A 13,140-nucleotide genomic window follows, 5' to 3' on the forward strand; every position below is an offset into this window, starting at 1 on the left:
CAATTTTTGCTATATACCCAACAGAAATAAATACTTAAATTTGTATAAAATTAAATAAATAGATATGCATATTCTGATTTAATACCCGTACAATGTGCATAGGACACAAAATTGCTATATAGGACAATTGTGTCAATTTGCTCAATTTTATACAAAATTTAACGATTACTTAATAGACTCAAAGTTAAAAATAATTACTAAAATAAAATTAAAATTATATTTATATATTATACCAATCTTAAATTACTCTGTTTGAGCTAATGGTCTTTCCGAAACGGTCACCGTATTAAGAAATATTGTGGTAAGGTATACTAATCTCTACCTTTCGTATACGTATGTGTCAAAGAAGTTGAGAAAAATTGTAGATGAGGGATACCCATAAAAAATAAAGGTAGGGTTTCGGTTTCGATCTCCCACAAATTGGATTATAGCTAGAATCTCGCTATACGAATACTCAATCGATTTATGTTCATGTACTGCTATTTTGTTAATTGTCCGTTTCAATATACAATTGTGATCAACAGGTCTGTGTTGTAATCTATACTTTATATTTTCTTCAATCTGTTGAAATTTGGCTAAAAGAATGTGAAATTGTGCTTATTTTTAGCTAGAAAAAGATGTATGATTCTGTCCCATTACTAGATTAGTTTATTTGTATATCTATTCTACTCTGTTAATCATAGATATACCATTTTTACATGGGTTGTAGTACTCTCTTACGGTTTATGAAGCTCACATTCCAGTGTTGGTATGATTATCTGAGGAATCATTATAGTTGAACCTTTTTTATGCGGTCAAGTTTCATGCTTTATCCAAACTTTGAACTGGATAAACTCACATAGTACGAGTTGGGAGCACAAATCGTATCATCTTGAAAGGCTTACTACCCAATTCGTTCTTTAACTGTATGTATTGTTTTGGTTGTCTCTTTGCTTGTGTTTTTCAAACTTCTCTAATTTGATTTTGAAGAAGTAGATTGAAGTATTTCGCAAATGCACTTGAAGGAAAGAGGCAGTAGTATTGATAAAACATTTGGACTTTTAGGAGTTGGATCATTATGGTACAAACTTGGTTCTCTTTTTTCCTGGACTTGGAAGATTTAACAGCAAACAAGTTTAACTGACATGATTATTGTAATGCGTACCTTTCTAATTCCAAAGTACAAATCACAAACATGTTTAATAGACATGAATTAATCTAGTATATACTTATCTAACACTATGTAGTTTTGTCTGGACTTGTTTCTGGTTTCATTTTATGCATTTATGCAATGAATGGCATCCTCGTCAAGGTTAATGTTTATTAAGGTTAACTTAACTATATACGCATCTGCTTTTCTCCAAATGAAGCCGATTTACATGTTGATTATTCAAGCTAATTTGGATTCCGATATGCATGATAGCCATTAACTGTCTTATATATGGTGCAATTTATCTTCTTCAGATGGTCTGTTGATACATTCTTATGCGTCCTTTGAGTAGGTTGTTCTGAAGTTTCCTCCCTCAGTTTTTGATGGGTGCACCTAAGCAAAAGTGGACTTCAGAAGAAGAAGCTGCCCTTAAAGCTGGGATACTTAAGCATGGACCAGGTAAATGGCGAACGATTCTCAAGGATCCAGAATTTAGTGGAGTATTGTGTTTGCGTTCAAATGTAGATCTCAAGGTAGGGTTCCTTCTATCATTTTTTTCATTACATAATTATATTTAGTGCATAGGAAGTTTGGAAGTTATTTGAACCAGATATAGTTGTAAGGTCCAGTCTTGTTTTTAGTTTCTTATCTATGCATGTGGTGTTAATATGCTTTCCTATTCATACTTATTGATGCTGTTCAGGACAAGTGGAGGAACATGACTGTAATGGCAAATGGCTGGGGTTCTCGAGAGCAAGCAAGATTGGCTGTCAAAAAGATGAGACAGGCCCCTAAGCAGGATGGGAGTCCTTTGACTGATACTACTGCTGCTGATAGTGATGAGGAAGCAGCTGAAACAAGGACTGTCACAACTTCTAGTGGTTCTCCTCAGACACATGGTTCAAAACGATCTATGATAAGGTTTGGCATTGCTCATTGATTGTTGCAGCATAGCTCTTTGTGATAGTTGCTTAGTTTTATGGTGCTTATGATACAGTTTCTTGTTGTTTTTTGCTTGTCCTATTATTCTTAGGTGGCATTTGCATGTTTATTAGAAATATTTGTTGGAGAAGTTTTTTAGATATATGTTGGAAAACAATTTTTTTTCCTGAAGTCTTTTGAGAAATGCTCTAATTTGATTTCTGAAGTGCATATTTGTTTTCTTTGTCAAACATGTTTGTTTGGAAACCAGCAAGTGCTTGTTTAAACATAACATGCATATGATACTTTATATGTATTTTTTTTTGTTGAAACTGGTAAAAGGTTGTATTCTTCAGCATTAATTGTATGCTGGTTACCTACAAAGAAGTTCATTGAGCTTTCCTTTTCTTTACTTAGCATTAAGTGTATGCTGGTTACCTACAAAGAAGTTCATTGAGCTTTCCTTTTCTTTACTTAGTGTGAAATAATGTTACCTGTCTTGATGGGATCACAAATTATTCTTATTTTCATACTTCCGAATGAGGATTGTCTCTCATAGTTGCTGCATTGATAATATTACAGGTTGGATAATCTTATAATGGAGGCTATAAACACCTTGAAGGAGCCAGGTGGTTCCAACAAGATCACAATAGCTGAATACATAGAGGTAATTGTGTTCTTATTTTGTGCTTCCTTTTAGAGAAAGTAACTAGATATAATCTAGAGTACCAATAATTAATTATCATGCAGGGAAATCTTACAAAATTTTAAGAGGCCTCAAAAGGACTGAATTTTAGGTGTTGATTCTTGTTGTGCATATAGCAACATTATGAACGATGTTTGTTCTTCTTGTATTTTTTAACTATGAGGACTCGTAAGCCTCAGTATCATCAAAATTAGTGCTTTACCTCTTAAGTTCTTTGTTCACAGTTTGTGCATGAAGTTCTTTCTTCCTAGTATTATATTATTTTAAATTTAAGCTCTGACTGTTAGAAGTAACAGTTTAGGATGAATAAATTCAGTGCACTGGGGGTCCTAGTGTAGCATCTGGTCAGTATATGCAGAGTATTAGATTTGCACATAGGTCTGATAGGGCCACATTAACTTTTTTGCTTCTGAACAGATGATCTTGATTCCATAGAACAAGGTGTTAGGCTCTGCTAGTGAGGTCCTCACGGAACAATTATGTGCTCATGCACCCTGTCGGCAGCACCAAGTACTCTGGTCAATGCATGTATGTTCAGTAGGGTGTCTGCTTTAATGTATGCAGAACATGAGGTTGCATGAGTCTAATATAGATCTGATACTGCTAGGTTAATGATTTCTTCTCAATGTATGATTGTGATTTCCTATACGAAGGGGACGTTTGGTACGAGGGATAGGAATAAAAGTCCCGGGACAAAACAAAAAGGATTATTTTGTTTTGCGTTTGGTTAAAGTTATTAGTTAGTCCTAACATTATTTATCCTGTCATTTGTACTACAATGATGGGATAAGTTGTACCATATATATGGTGGGATAAGTAACCCCATGAGAGAGTCCACGGGATAACTTTGTCTATCTCATCCCCGATGTAGTGGCTTTATTGATCAGGTTCTTAATGATCTACAATTGGTTTATGCATTCTGCCTGACAATATTTTTGGTTAATACATTTATGTTCAATTGGGTGACATAAAAGTCATCTTACAGATCTTAGTTGATGTGTAAATGTCATGATTGCTGGATCTTAGTTCGTATCAAAACCAGAATTTATGGCTGCATCCGTCAGACTATTCTATTGAATGCTCCACTCTTTCTATTCTTTTAGGACCAGTACTGGGCACCTCCAAATTTTAAAAGGCTACTGTCCGGGAAACTGAAGTATTTAACTGCAACAGGGAAACTTATCAAGGTGATTTTTGTTCTGTACCTGACATCTCTGTTATTGGCTTATTGGTCCTCTCACCTAACCCTAGAGTGATTACAATTAGAATTGGAATTGGATGCCTAGTAATTTTTCTTCTTCTTGATTGATCATAATAGTATATTTTCTTTTAGATGAAGCGTAGGTATAGAATAGTACCTATGTCAACACCATCTGACAGTAGAAGAAACCTGTCCCTTCCACTTTTGGACAGCAGGCAGAGGATCTTCCCCAAGATTGATCGGGATGATATGACCATGCTTAGTACATCTCAGATAGATTTAGAGCTAGCTAGAATGAGGAACATGACACCTCAAGAGGCTGCAGCTGCTGCTGCACAAGCGGTTGCTGAAGCAGAAGAAGCCATAGCTGAAGCTGAGGAGGCTGGTAGGGAGGCTGAGGCTGCTGAAGCTGATGCTGAAGCTGCACAAGCCTTTTCAGTAGCTGCTAAGAAGACACTACATGGGAGAAGCACCCCAAGGATGGTAAGACATCCTTTTATGCCAATTATTTTGTCATTGTCTATCATTTTACTTGTCTCTCCTTCCTATCTTTCATTTTATTGTTCTTAGAATATGTTCTTCCTTATCTGTGGAACCATTATTGATTCAGTGTCTAGAAATCATTGTTTGAGAGCACTAATTAACAGGAATAGTGTAGATCCATAATCTTTACTTAACATTTCCCCTTCACTCTACTTGAAACAAGATTTTTCTAATCTACTGTAGTACAAGTTTTAAAGAGAGATATTCTAAACTAAATATAAATCTTGTTTCTTAAGACCTCATCTTAACAAGTCTTAAGTGACACCTAGAGGAATATATAGGAGTGGGTAGCTATATTTTTGCCTCAACTGGCATAATCTTTCTCTGGGCCTCATTATCTCTGTTTCAGCTCGTCTCTTGATCAATGTTAAATTTTGACTAATTTGTATAGAGAACTGCTTCACATAAGCTCTGGATATTACAATTGCATCTAGGATGGCAATGGGGTGGGACAGGTCTCAGTCTATGCGGGCAGGGCTGGGTGGAACAATTTTTTAGAGAAATTTAGCGGGACAGGTTGCGGTTTGAAACTTTTTTCCCTTCGCTCTCCTAGTCTAATCTCTTAACTAATTATTCTCCTCTCTCTCAAGGTTTTCAAACAAGTACTTTGTATGATTTCTTAAATCAATTATTTTTAGCCAGAAAAAAATTGGTTTTTAGTGAAATTTATTTGAAATCACTTCTAAGACAAATTGAATTTGATTTAGTTTGGATGTATTGTCGCCTAAAGGTTTAGTAACTGTAAAATTTGTGTGTTTTAGCGAAATAACAAACTGAATTTATAATTAAACTAGATCTTCATTCTTAAAAACATATGATTTAATGTTAAATTATGTGTTGTAGCGAAATAACGAAATTAAGAAAAGAAAAAAAAGTAGAGACAACCTTAAGTGGGATGGGGCAGGTTAAAATAGGAGAAAATGTTAAAGCGGGGCAGGGTGGTTTAAAATTCTGTGGGTTAAGCTTCAACCCACCCCGGTGCAATCCCTAATCACACTAAACTAACCTTTTTTTGAAATTCATACCTAAACTACCGGGAGTGTGAGTTTCATACTTAATCTATCACTTATTAGTTTTAGAAACACCTCTCTTTTATTATACTCTCTTCATGGTGTGTGTCCTACATTCTCTCTTTTATTTAAAAAAATTGGCACATCACACTCCACAAGCAACAAAACATTCCACCTTTTACAAAATTAAATAACTTATTAGTATTAGTTAAAGATAAAGTATTACTATCTCCCAAAAAATTATTAGTTTCATAAAAAAATTTATTTTTTCTTATCCCGCTGTACCACTTGCTCTCACCAACCCCACCCACCTAACCTCCGCTTCCAATTTTTTTTTCTCGTTTTGTGTTAGATATATACATATTTTTTTTAGGAAAGTTATTTTTACTTAGCGCAAGACTTTCCTAAAAATAAGATTGTTAATCTGGTACAAAAGACATATGCCATCGAACTTTCAGAAAAGGCTCATTTATGCCATCAGTTAAAAGTTTGGCTCATTTATGCCATTACCTTTAAAGAAAAGGTTCATTCATGCCATTATTTTTTAATAGTAGTTTTCAAAACCATTTTTGACACGTGACCAATTATAATTCGGCCACGTCATTAATTTTTTTAATTAAAAAAAATATAATTCTGAAAAAAAAAATTGAATTATTTATTTTGATTTTTTAATTAAATAAATTGATGACGTGACTGAATTGTAATTGGCCACGTCATCAATTTTTCAAATAAAAAAATCAAAATTCTGAATAAAAATTGATTTTTTTTATTTTTTTAATTAAAAATAATTTAATGGTGTGGCCAAATTATAATTGGTCACGTGTCAAAATGGTTTTGCAAAACCACCGTTAAAAAATAATGACATGAATGAACCTTTTCTTTAACGGTAATGGCATATATGAGCCTAATTTTAACTGATGAATAAATGAGCCTTTTCCCTAAGTAGAAATTTGTTTTTCACTAATATATGGTAACACAACGAGAAAAATGTAAAAAAGAACAAATAAATTAGGAGCGGAGGATTTAGATGGGATGGGGTAAATTTTATTTTTTAAGAAATAATAAATAATATCAAATTTTACTGGCAAGGAGTGAGTGGTTTGGGGGGCAGGGGCGGTGGCCGGGGTAGGGCGAAGTATGAATTTTTAATTTTATATTTTTTGGGGGATAGTACTCCCTCTATCCCATATTAGTTGATCATTATCATGAAAATAGTTGTCCCATATTAATTGATTACCTTATTAAATCAAGAAAACACTCATGAAATTTTTTCTATATTAACCTTGCAATTAATTTTTTTTTAAAAGTATTCACATTTGTTTGTAAAATTCCAAGAAGATTTTTAAGGGTGTTTAGTAAAATTATCTTCTTATTTATGATTGCTTAAACAACGTGCAAAATGGTAAGTGATCAACTAATATGAGACGGAGGGAGCAATACTTTAATCTTTAACTTTTAACTAATATTAATAGTTTATTTTAGTTTTTATCAAGATAAAATATTTTATCCATGTGGAATGTCATGTGACAATGTTTTTTCAAATAAAAGATAGTGGATTGCACACACCACTGAGGTGTGTTTCTCAAACTAGTACGTGATAATTTAGGTATGAAACTCGCACCTCCGATAGGATAGTTTAGGCATGAAACTAAGAAACCAGATATTTCAGGTGTACTTTTAACATTTATGTTTGTAATTTTGCATTGAGAGATAATCTAAGCTCTGAATGTGTTTCTTTTTCTATGAGATTTTTCATTTTTACTTTGTTGGGGAGGGAAAGGGTTGTTTTCTTTTAGTAGCTGATTCATTTGGGATTCTTCTTTTTCTTGGGGTGAGAGTGGGGTAAGGATGGGAGGTGGTTGTGTGGAACGGACTGAAGCCAAATCCTCTGGTACCTCTGTTGATCTTGTTGATTCCAGCAGGTTGTTGGATGACAAATTAACTTGACATCAATGCTTCGATGAGAGCGAAAGAAAAAAACAGAGACAAGTATTGATATGTTTCTATTTATGTGCTTTCATAGCTAGGTAACTACTACCTATCTACATTAGGTGCTTTACAGAGTTGATGGAATTTCACCTAAGATGTTTAAACTGGCTCGATACAAATTGATTATCCTCACTGATGTACTATGTCCAATGCCTGCTATGCTATTATTTCTTGGTTCTTTTTCTGATTGTCTCTCTAACATCTAGATGATACATGCTTGATCGTTCCTTTGGAGGTGACGTGGATGTGCGAGTTAGAGAATTGCTAGATACCATTCCAGTTTGATGTTGTATCTTCAGCTTGTACATATGGCTACAAGTTTCATGCTAAGTGTAATCTACTGGGTTGTTAGTAGTAAAAGTGTTTCTGATTGTGTCAGTGTGTTTCCTGTTCACACCAAATCAGATGTCTCCTTTTTAACCGTAACTGTTTCTTCTAGCTGAGGAACAGGACTTAACCAAATCAGATGCTCTACTGTTAGTGTACACGACGATTTATTATTTATTTGATCTGGATTTGGAAGCAGAATAGATTAGTCTACAGTAGTTTCTGGCCAATGTCTATTAAGTGGGAATGAAGAAAATTATTTTTCTTCAAGAAATTAGTTCAGGAGACAAGCTTGGGCATATCTCACATAATATATTTTTATGTGGTGGATTCTTTTCAATCTATTTTTATTTCAAATCCATTTTGACAGAAATCAATACTTCAAAAATAGCCCATGTACTACAGGAATCCTTTATGTTTTTTTACCTATTTGAATGGATTATCTAAGCAGACATGTATAATTAGCTCTGAAAAGTATTCAAAGTTATATTCCTTATACCAAAATCAGTGTTGCTTTTTCTGTCTACTTTTGCTTGTTTATTATATTAAAAAGACGAAATATTTAAATGGATCCTTGTACTTATATAAGTTTGTATTATGAATTTTCATACCCATCATTATGTTAACCGAACCTTAAACTCATTAGAACCTAATATGTAAAACCCAGCTGGCCGTGATTGCACTCGCTTTTAATTGCATAAATAAAATATATTTTTTGTTAAAAAAAACATGATTTTTTTTTTGAAAAACTTATTTCTTCTTTAATCATCACCCTCCCCCCTCCCTGCAAAACCACCACCTCACCCCCAACTTTTCTTCTTCAGCAAATTAACCTAGCACATTTTTTTCCTTTTTATTCGAAATCACTTGCTACACTCTTTTTCTTCAATCCACTCTCATTGTTTGCAACAAATCAAACTCTACCTCTATTCTCTTCTTTCTGCCCCTTTTTAATATATTTTTTAGTGTTTTAAATTTTAAATTGAGACCATTGTTTGTGTGTGTTGGATTCAGAGAGAAGGTACGAGTATAGATTAATGTAAATGATGATGGTGAATATTGAAAGTTTAAGAACTCTATTGATAAGTTTGAAGAATAATAAATGTGTCTTATGAATTTGTGAAATTAATTAAAATATGTGATTTGGGGCTCGTTGGATTTGATTGGTGAACTTGTATTTGGAATTTCAAGTTAAACAAAGAAGAATTTCATCTATTTGACATGAATTTGGTAAGATCTTGCAAAAGTGATTTGATTTTTTTTAATGCTTAATTCTTGCACGTCATTGAAAAATGACGTGAAACTACATGTGTAATCGGTTGGATTACACTTTCACTGATCAAATGAGAAAATTATTTTATAACTGTGTGCCAGATTGCACGATTGAAGAACACCCAACATAAAAATACATACTCCTCCATGTGAAATATTTTAATGGGTTTAAGAATTCATTTAGCAATGTGTTAACTAGGAGGGTTCAAAATACAAACTTATAAAACAATAAGGTTCCATCAGACCATTTCACCTATTAAAAATAATTTATTGCATTTACTTGTTCGATTAGAAAAATCATGAAATAATTCATCACATTGAACCTATTTGGTCCTTATGACATATTTTTCTTTTTAGTTGGTTTCAAGAAATATGACACATTTTTTATGTGTTAAATATCTATTAACACTATCAACGTTTATTCATATTTAGTACCACTTATTTGGCGAACATTCACAAAGGTGATCCTTATAAGGGCCGTTTTAGAACATTGTTAAGTCTACCTATATTTCTTATATTTTATGTCCAGTCACATTACATCACACAAATTAAAACGTAAGGAGTAACACATTTCAATTAATTCCTCAAACATTAGATGATATAGAATAATTAGAAGTGATATAATCAAACCAATGGTCTATTTATTACTTCTTACGGATTCTGTCAAATTAAATATAGACAAGTAAAAAGTGAGCAAAACAGAGAGTACTTGACATAAGTTTGTATGAGACATTTGTTAACTCTTCCCGACTCATCTCTTCTATTTTGTTTATTTTTAAGACTAGATATAGGGCCCTATGCGTAGCATGAATTCAATATACGTTATTTTTGTGTGTTAATATCTGCAACATAGATGGAATAATCAATCAATGTTTTGTATGATTTTAGAATTAATAAATATTGTGATTTCTAACATTTTAAAGAAAATTTCAAATAGTATACGTTACTCCTATTCACTAATTTTGAGAATCAATAAAAATTTACAATTTTTTTTTGAATATTTTAAATTTATAGTACTTGTAACATAATTTAATACAGATGACATAAATCTTTAACCATTAAGCTGTTGGGTTATTCCACATCGGAAGTGGAAGGGGCTGGTGGTCAATTTATAAGTGTGAGGGAAAGCCTCAACCTTTGAGCTAACTTTTGAGTTGAGAAGGCCCAAGACCACCCAACATAAGCCACCAAGTAGTTGTATAAATAAGGTGACAAAATTGACCATGACCTAGGTAATTGAAGCTATTTTCTTTTTTCTTTCTCTTTTCGGAAAAAGGCCTAAAATACCCTTGAAGTATTGAAAATGGTACATAATTACCCTCCATCCACCTATTGGCCCCCAAATACCCTTCACATCCACCTTTGGGTCCAAATTTACCTCTTCATTAACAGACCAAAATTAAAAATAATTAAATAATAATTTTTAATGACATGGCACTCAACCATTGGTTGTAATTTAATTATTTAAAATAATTTTAAACCCACCCATTTTAACTAAACCCACCCATTTTAACTAAACCCACCCATTACTTTCCCATTCATTTTTCCCTTATTACCCTTCTCTCTCCTAACTTTCCCATTCATGTTATGGATGGGAGATTTATAACTGCTTGAACTCAGCATGATTTTATCACAATCACTAGATTCTTTACCATGGATATTACCTTCTCTGTGATTGATTCATAAAATCATGAATACAAATTTATTATTCCACTTGTTTGACTTATTCCTAAAGGTTTTATGTTCGCCCGTAGGCAATTAAAAGCAAAAACGTTGGGTACACTCATTTTGTATCACTTCTATTGACCTTGCCAGATGAAATGGTCACCAAGCTCAACAACTTTAAGAATTCGCTTCTTCAAACTAATAAAGTTAATCCATATGAAAATTCTTATTTCTGCATTTTTTTTTCTTATGTTCAATTTTTTTCCTTCATAATGTCATAATTTCTTACAAATGTTTTAAGACTTAACAGGTTGGCTGGAACTCTGATTTGTTCTTATTCTGCATGATTGCATGAAAGATAGAGGTACTCGAGAAAAAGCTTATGTTGTACATGCTCCTCTGGAAGTAATTGGTGGTATACCCAGACTTATACGTGCCTGTCGTATCCATAATCTCTGGCATCTTCTTCCCTCACTCTAGGAGAGAGAAGGGTAATAAGGGAAAAATGAATGAGAAAGTAATGGGTGGGTTTAGTTAAAATGGGTGGGTAATGGGTGGGTTTAAAATTATTTTAAATAATTAAATTACAACCAATGATTGAGTGCCACGTCATTAAAAATTATTATTTATGAAGGAATATTGATTGTATTGAAGTGTTAACCTAATAAGGAAATACATGGGAGATATATATAGGAGATATAGGAAGGAGTACTAATCCTAATAGGACTAGGATTAAGGAGTACTAATCCTAATAGGACTAGGATTAGTACACAGTAAATACTAATATTATTTAATACTATTTATTTAATACTATCTGTTATTATCCCCCCTCAAGCTGAGCTGAGCGGAAGCGAACGGAAGCTTGGAACTAAGGTAATCGTGTTGTCGGCTCGGGAGAGGCTTGGTGAGAATATCAGCCGGTTGTTCTTCAGTGGTTACATACTGCACAGTCATGGTGCCGTCCTGAACTTCATCGCGAACAAAGAGACAATCAGTATCAACATGCTTCATTCTGGTGTGTAGGACAGAATTCTTGGCCACATAGATGGTTGATTTGTTGTCACAATAGAGAGTAGGAACATTGTGAGTGGCGCGGAGTTCGCGAAGAATATATGTGACCCACATGGTCTCAGCAGCGAGAAGAGCAAGGGCGCGGTATTCAGCTTCAGTCGAGGACCGAGAGACCTTGGATTGTTTTTTTGTACACCAGGAAATCAGGTTCGGCCCCAAAAAAATGAGAAACCCCGATGTAGATTTTCTGTCATTTTTATCATTCGCCCAATCTGAATCTGAGAACCCCCGAAGCTCCAAGTCCCCGGGTCGAATGAGTAAACCACGACCAAGAGTGCCCAAAATGTACCTGAGAATGCGTTTTAGACAATGGTAATCATGTTCACTTGGTTGATGCATGCACTGAGCAACTCGGTTGATAGCAAACTGGATGTCAGGACGGGTAATGGCCAGATACTGTAGAGCCCCAATGAGGCTGCGGAAGTGGGTGATATCGGCAAAGGGGGTGTCGGCTCCATTCGTAGACGAAGAGATTGCCATCGGTGTTGGTTGACTGGTGCATTTTTCCAGTCCATCTTTCTGCAACAGATCTCGAGCATATTTTGACTGATGAAGAAACAAGCCGCTGCCTGTCCGAGAAACCTCCATTCCCAGAAAATAATGTAACGGGCCAAGGTCCTTCATTTTGAAGGTAGTATGCATAGCTCGAGTGACATCCTGAATGAGAGCTGCAGTAGAGCCTGTAATAATGATATCATCTACATAGACAAGAAGAATGACTGTACCGTGTGCTGAATGTCGAGTAAACAGACTCGTGTCATGTACGCAACACGTGAAGCCGAGTTCCTGGAGGAACGTTTTCAGACATGTGTACCAAGCACGGGGGGCTTCCTTGAGCCCATACAGAGACTTCTGGAGTTTGCAAACATGTTGAGGGAAGCGGGGATCAACATAGCCCGGTGGTTGCGCCATGTAGATAGTTTCATCAAGCATGCCATGAAGAAAAGCATTGGAAACATCCAACTGATTGATGAGCCAATTGTTGCGCACGGCGAGTGACAGTACCAGGCGAATGGTTTCCTGCCGAATAATAGGACTGAATGTCTCGGAGTAATCAAGCCCATACTCCTGATTGTAGCCTTTAGCAACCAAACGAGCCTTGTACCTGGAAATACTGTCATCTGCATTGTGTTTAATTTTGTACACCCATTTACAGCCCACTGGGTGCCGCCCATGGGGCTTAGGTACAAGAACCCAAATTTTCTGATCAGTCAAAGCCTTAAACTCGTCATCCATAGCATGACGCCAATAAGCATTTTTTGAGGCAACAGAGTAGGTTGTTGGTTCACTATCAGGAAGGGGTGTA

At 34.7% G+C, this 13,140-nt stretch overlaps 1 protein-coding gene across 4 annotated transcripts; it reads left to right on the plus strand.

The window, feature by feature from the left end:
- The first annotated feature begins 215 nt into the window (after window positions 1-215).
- LOC101247285 (telomere repeat-binding factor 1) lies at window positions 216-8,330 on the plus strand. Of its 4 annotated transcripts, none has more exons than XM_010314770.4 (7): window positions 216-301; window positions 1,482-1,662; window positions 1,833-2,050; window positions 2,633-2,717; window positions 3,860-3,943; window positions 4,090-4,440; window positions 7,706-8,330. In XM_010314770.4, exons 2-7 carry the CDS (start codon window positions 1,513-1,515, stop codon window positions 7,718-7,720), a joined length of 903 nt encoding a protein of 300 aa, XP_010313072.1. In that variant the 5' UTR covers window positions 216-301; window positions 1,482-1,512; the 3' UTR covers window positions 7,721-8,330. The 4 variants fall into 4 exon arrangements, with proteins under 4 accessions (XP_010313072.1, XP_004250736.1, XP_069147249.1 ...); XM_004250688.5 differs by having other exon boundaries at window positions 255-391; XM_069291148.1 differs by having other exon boundaries at window positions 256-306.
- The last annotated feature ends 4,810 nt before the right edge of the window (window positions 8,331-13,140 follow it).

This window comes from Solanum lycopersicum, chromosome 11 (genome assembly GCF_036512215.1).
Source record: "Solanum lycopersicum chromosome 11, SLM_r2.1".
Taxonomy (NCBI): Eukaryota; Viridiplantae; Streptophyta; class Magnoliopsida; order Solanales; family Solanaceae; genus Solanum; species Solanum lycopersicum.

What these genes read in the sequence shown, in the direction of transcription:
- LOC101247285 (XM_010314770.4), top strand. Translation starts at nt 1,513, where the DNA reads ATGGGTGCACCTAAGCAAAAGTGGACTTCAGAAGAAGAAGCTGCCCTT. An exon ending in CAATAGCTGAATACATAGAG is followed by an intron (nt 2,718 to 3,859) that starts GTAATTGTGTTC and finishes CTATTCTTTTAG; the next exon opens with GACCAGTACTGGGCACCTCC. An exon ending in CAACAGGGAAACTTATCAAG is followed by an intron (nt 3,944 to 4,089) that starts GTGATTTTTGTT and finishes ATTTTCTTTTAG; the next exon opens with ATGAAGCGTAGGTATAGAAT.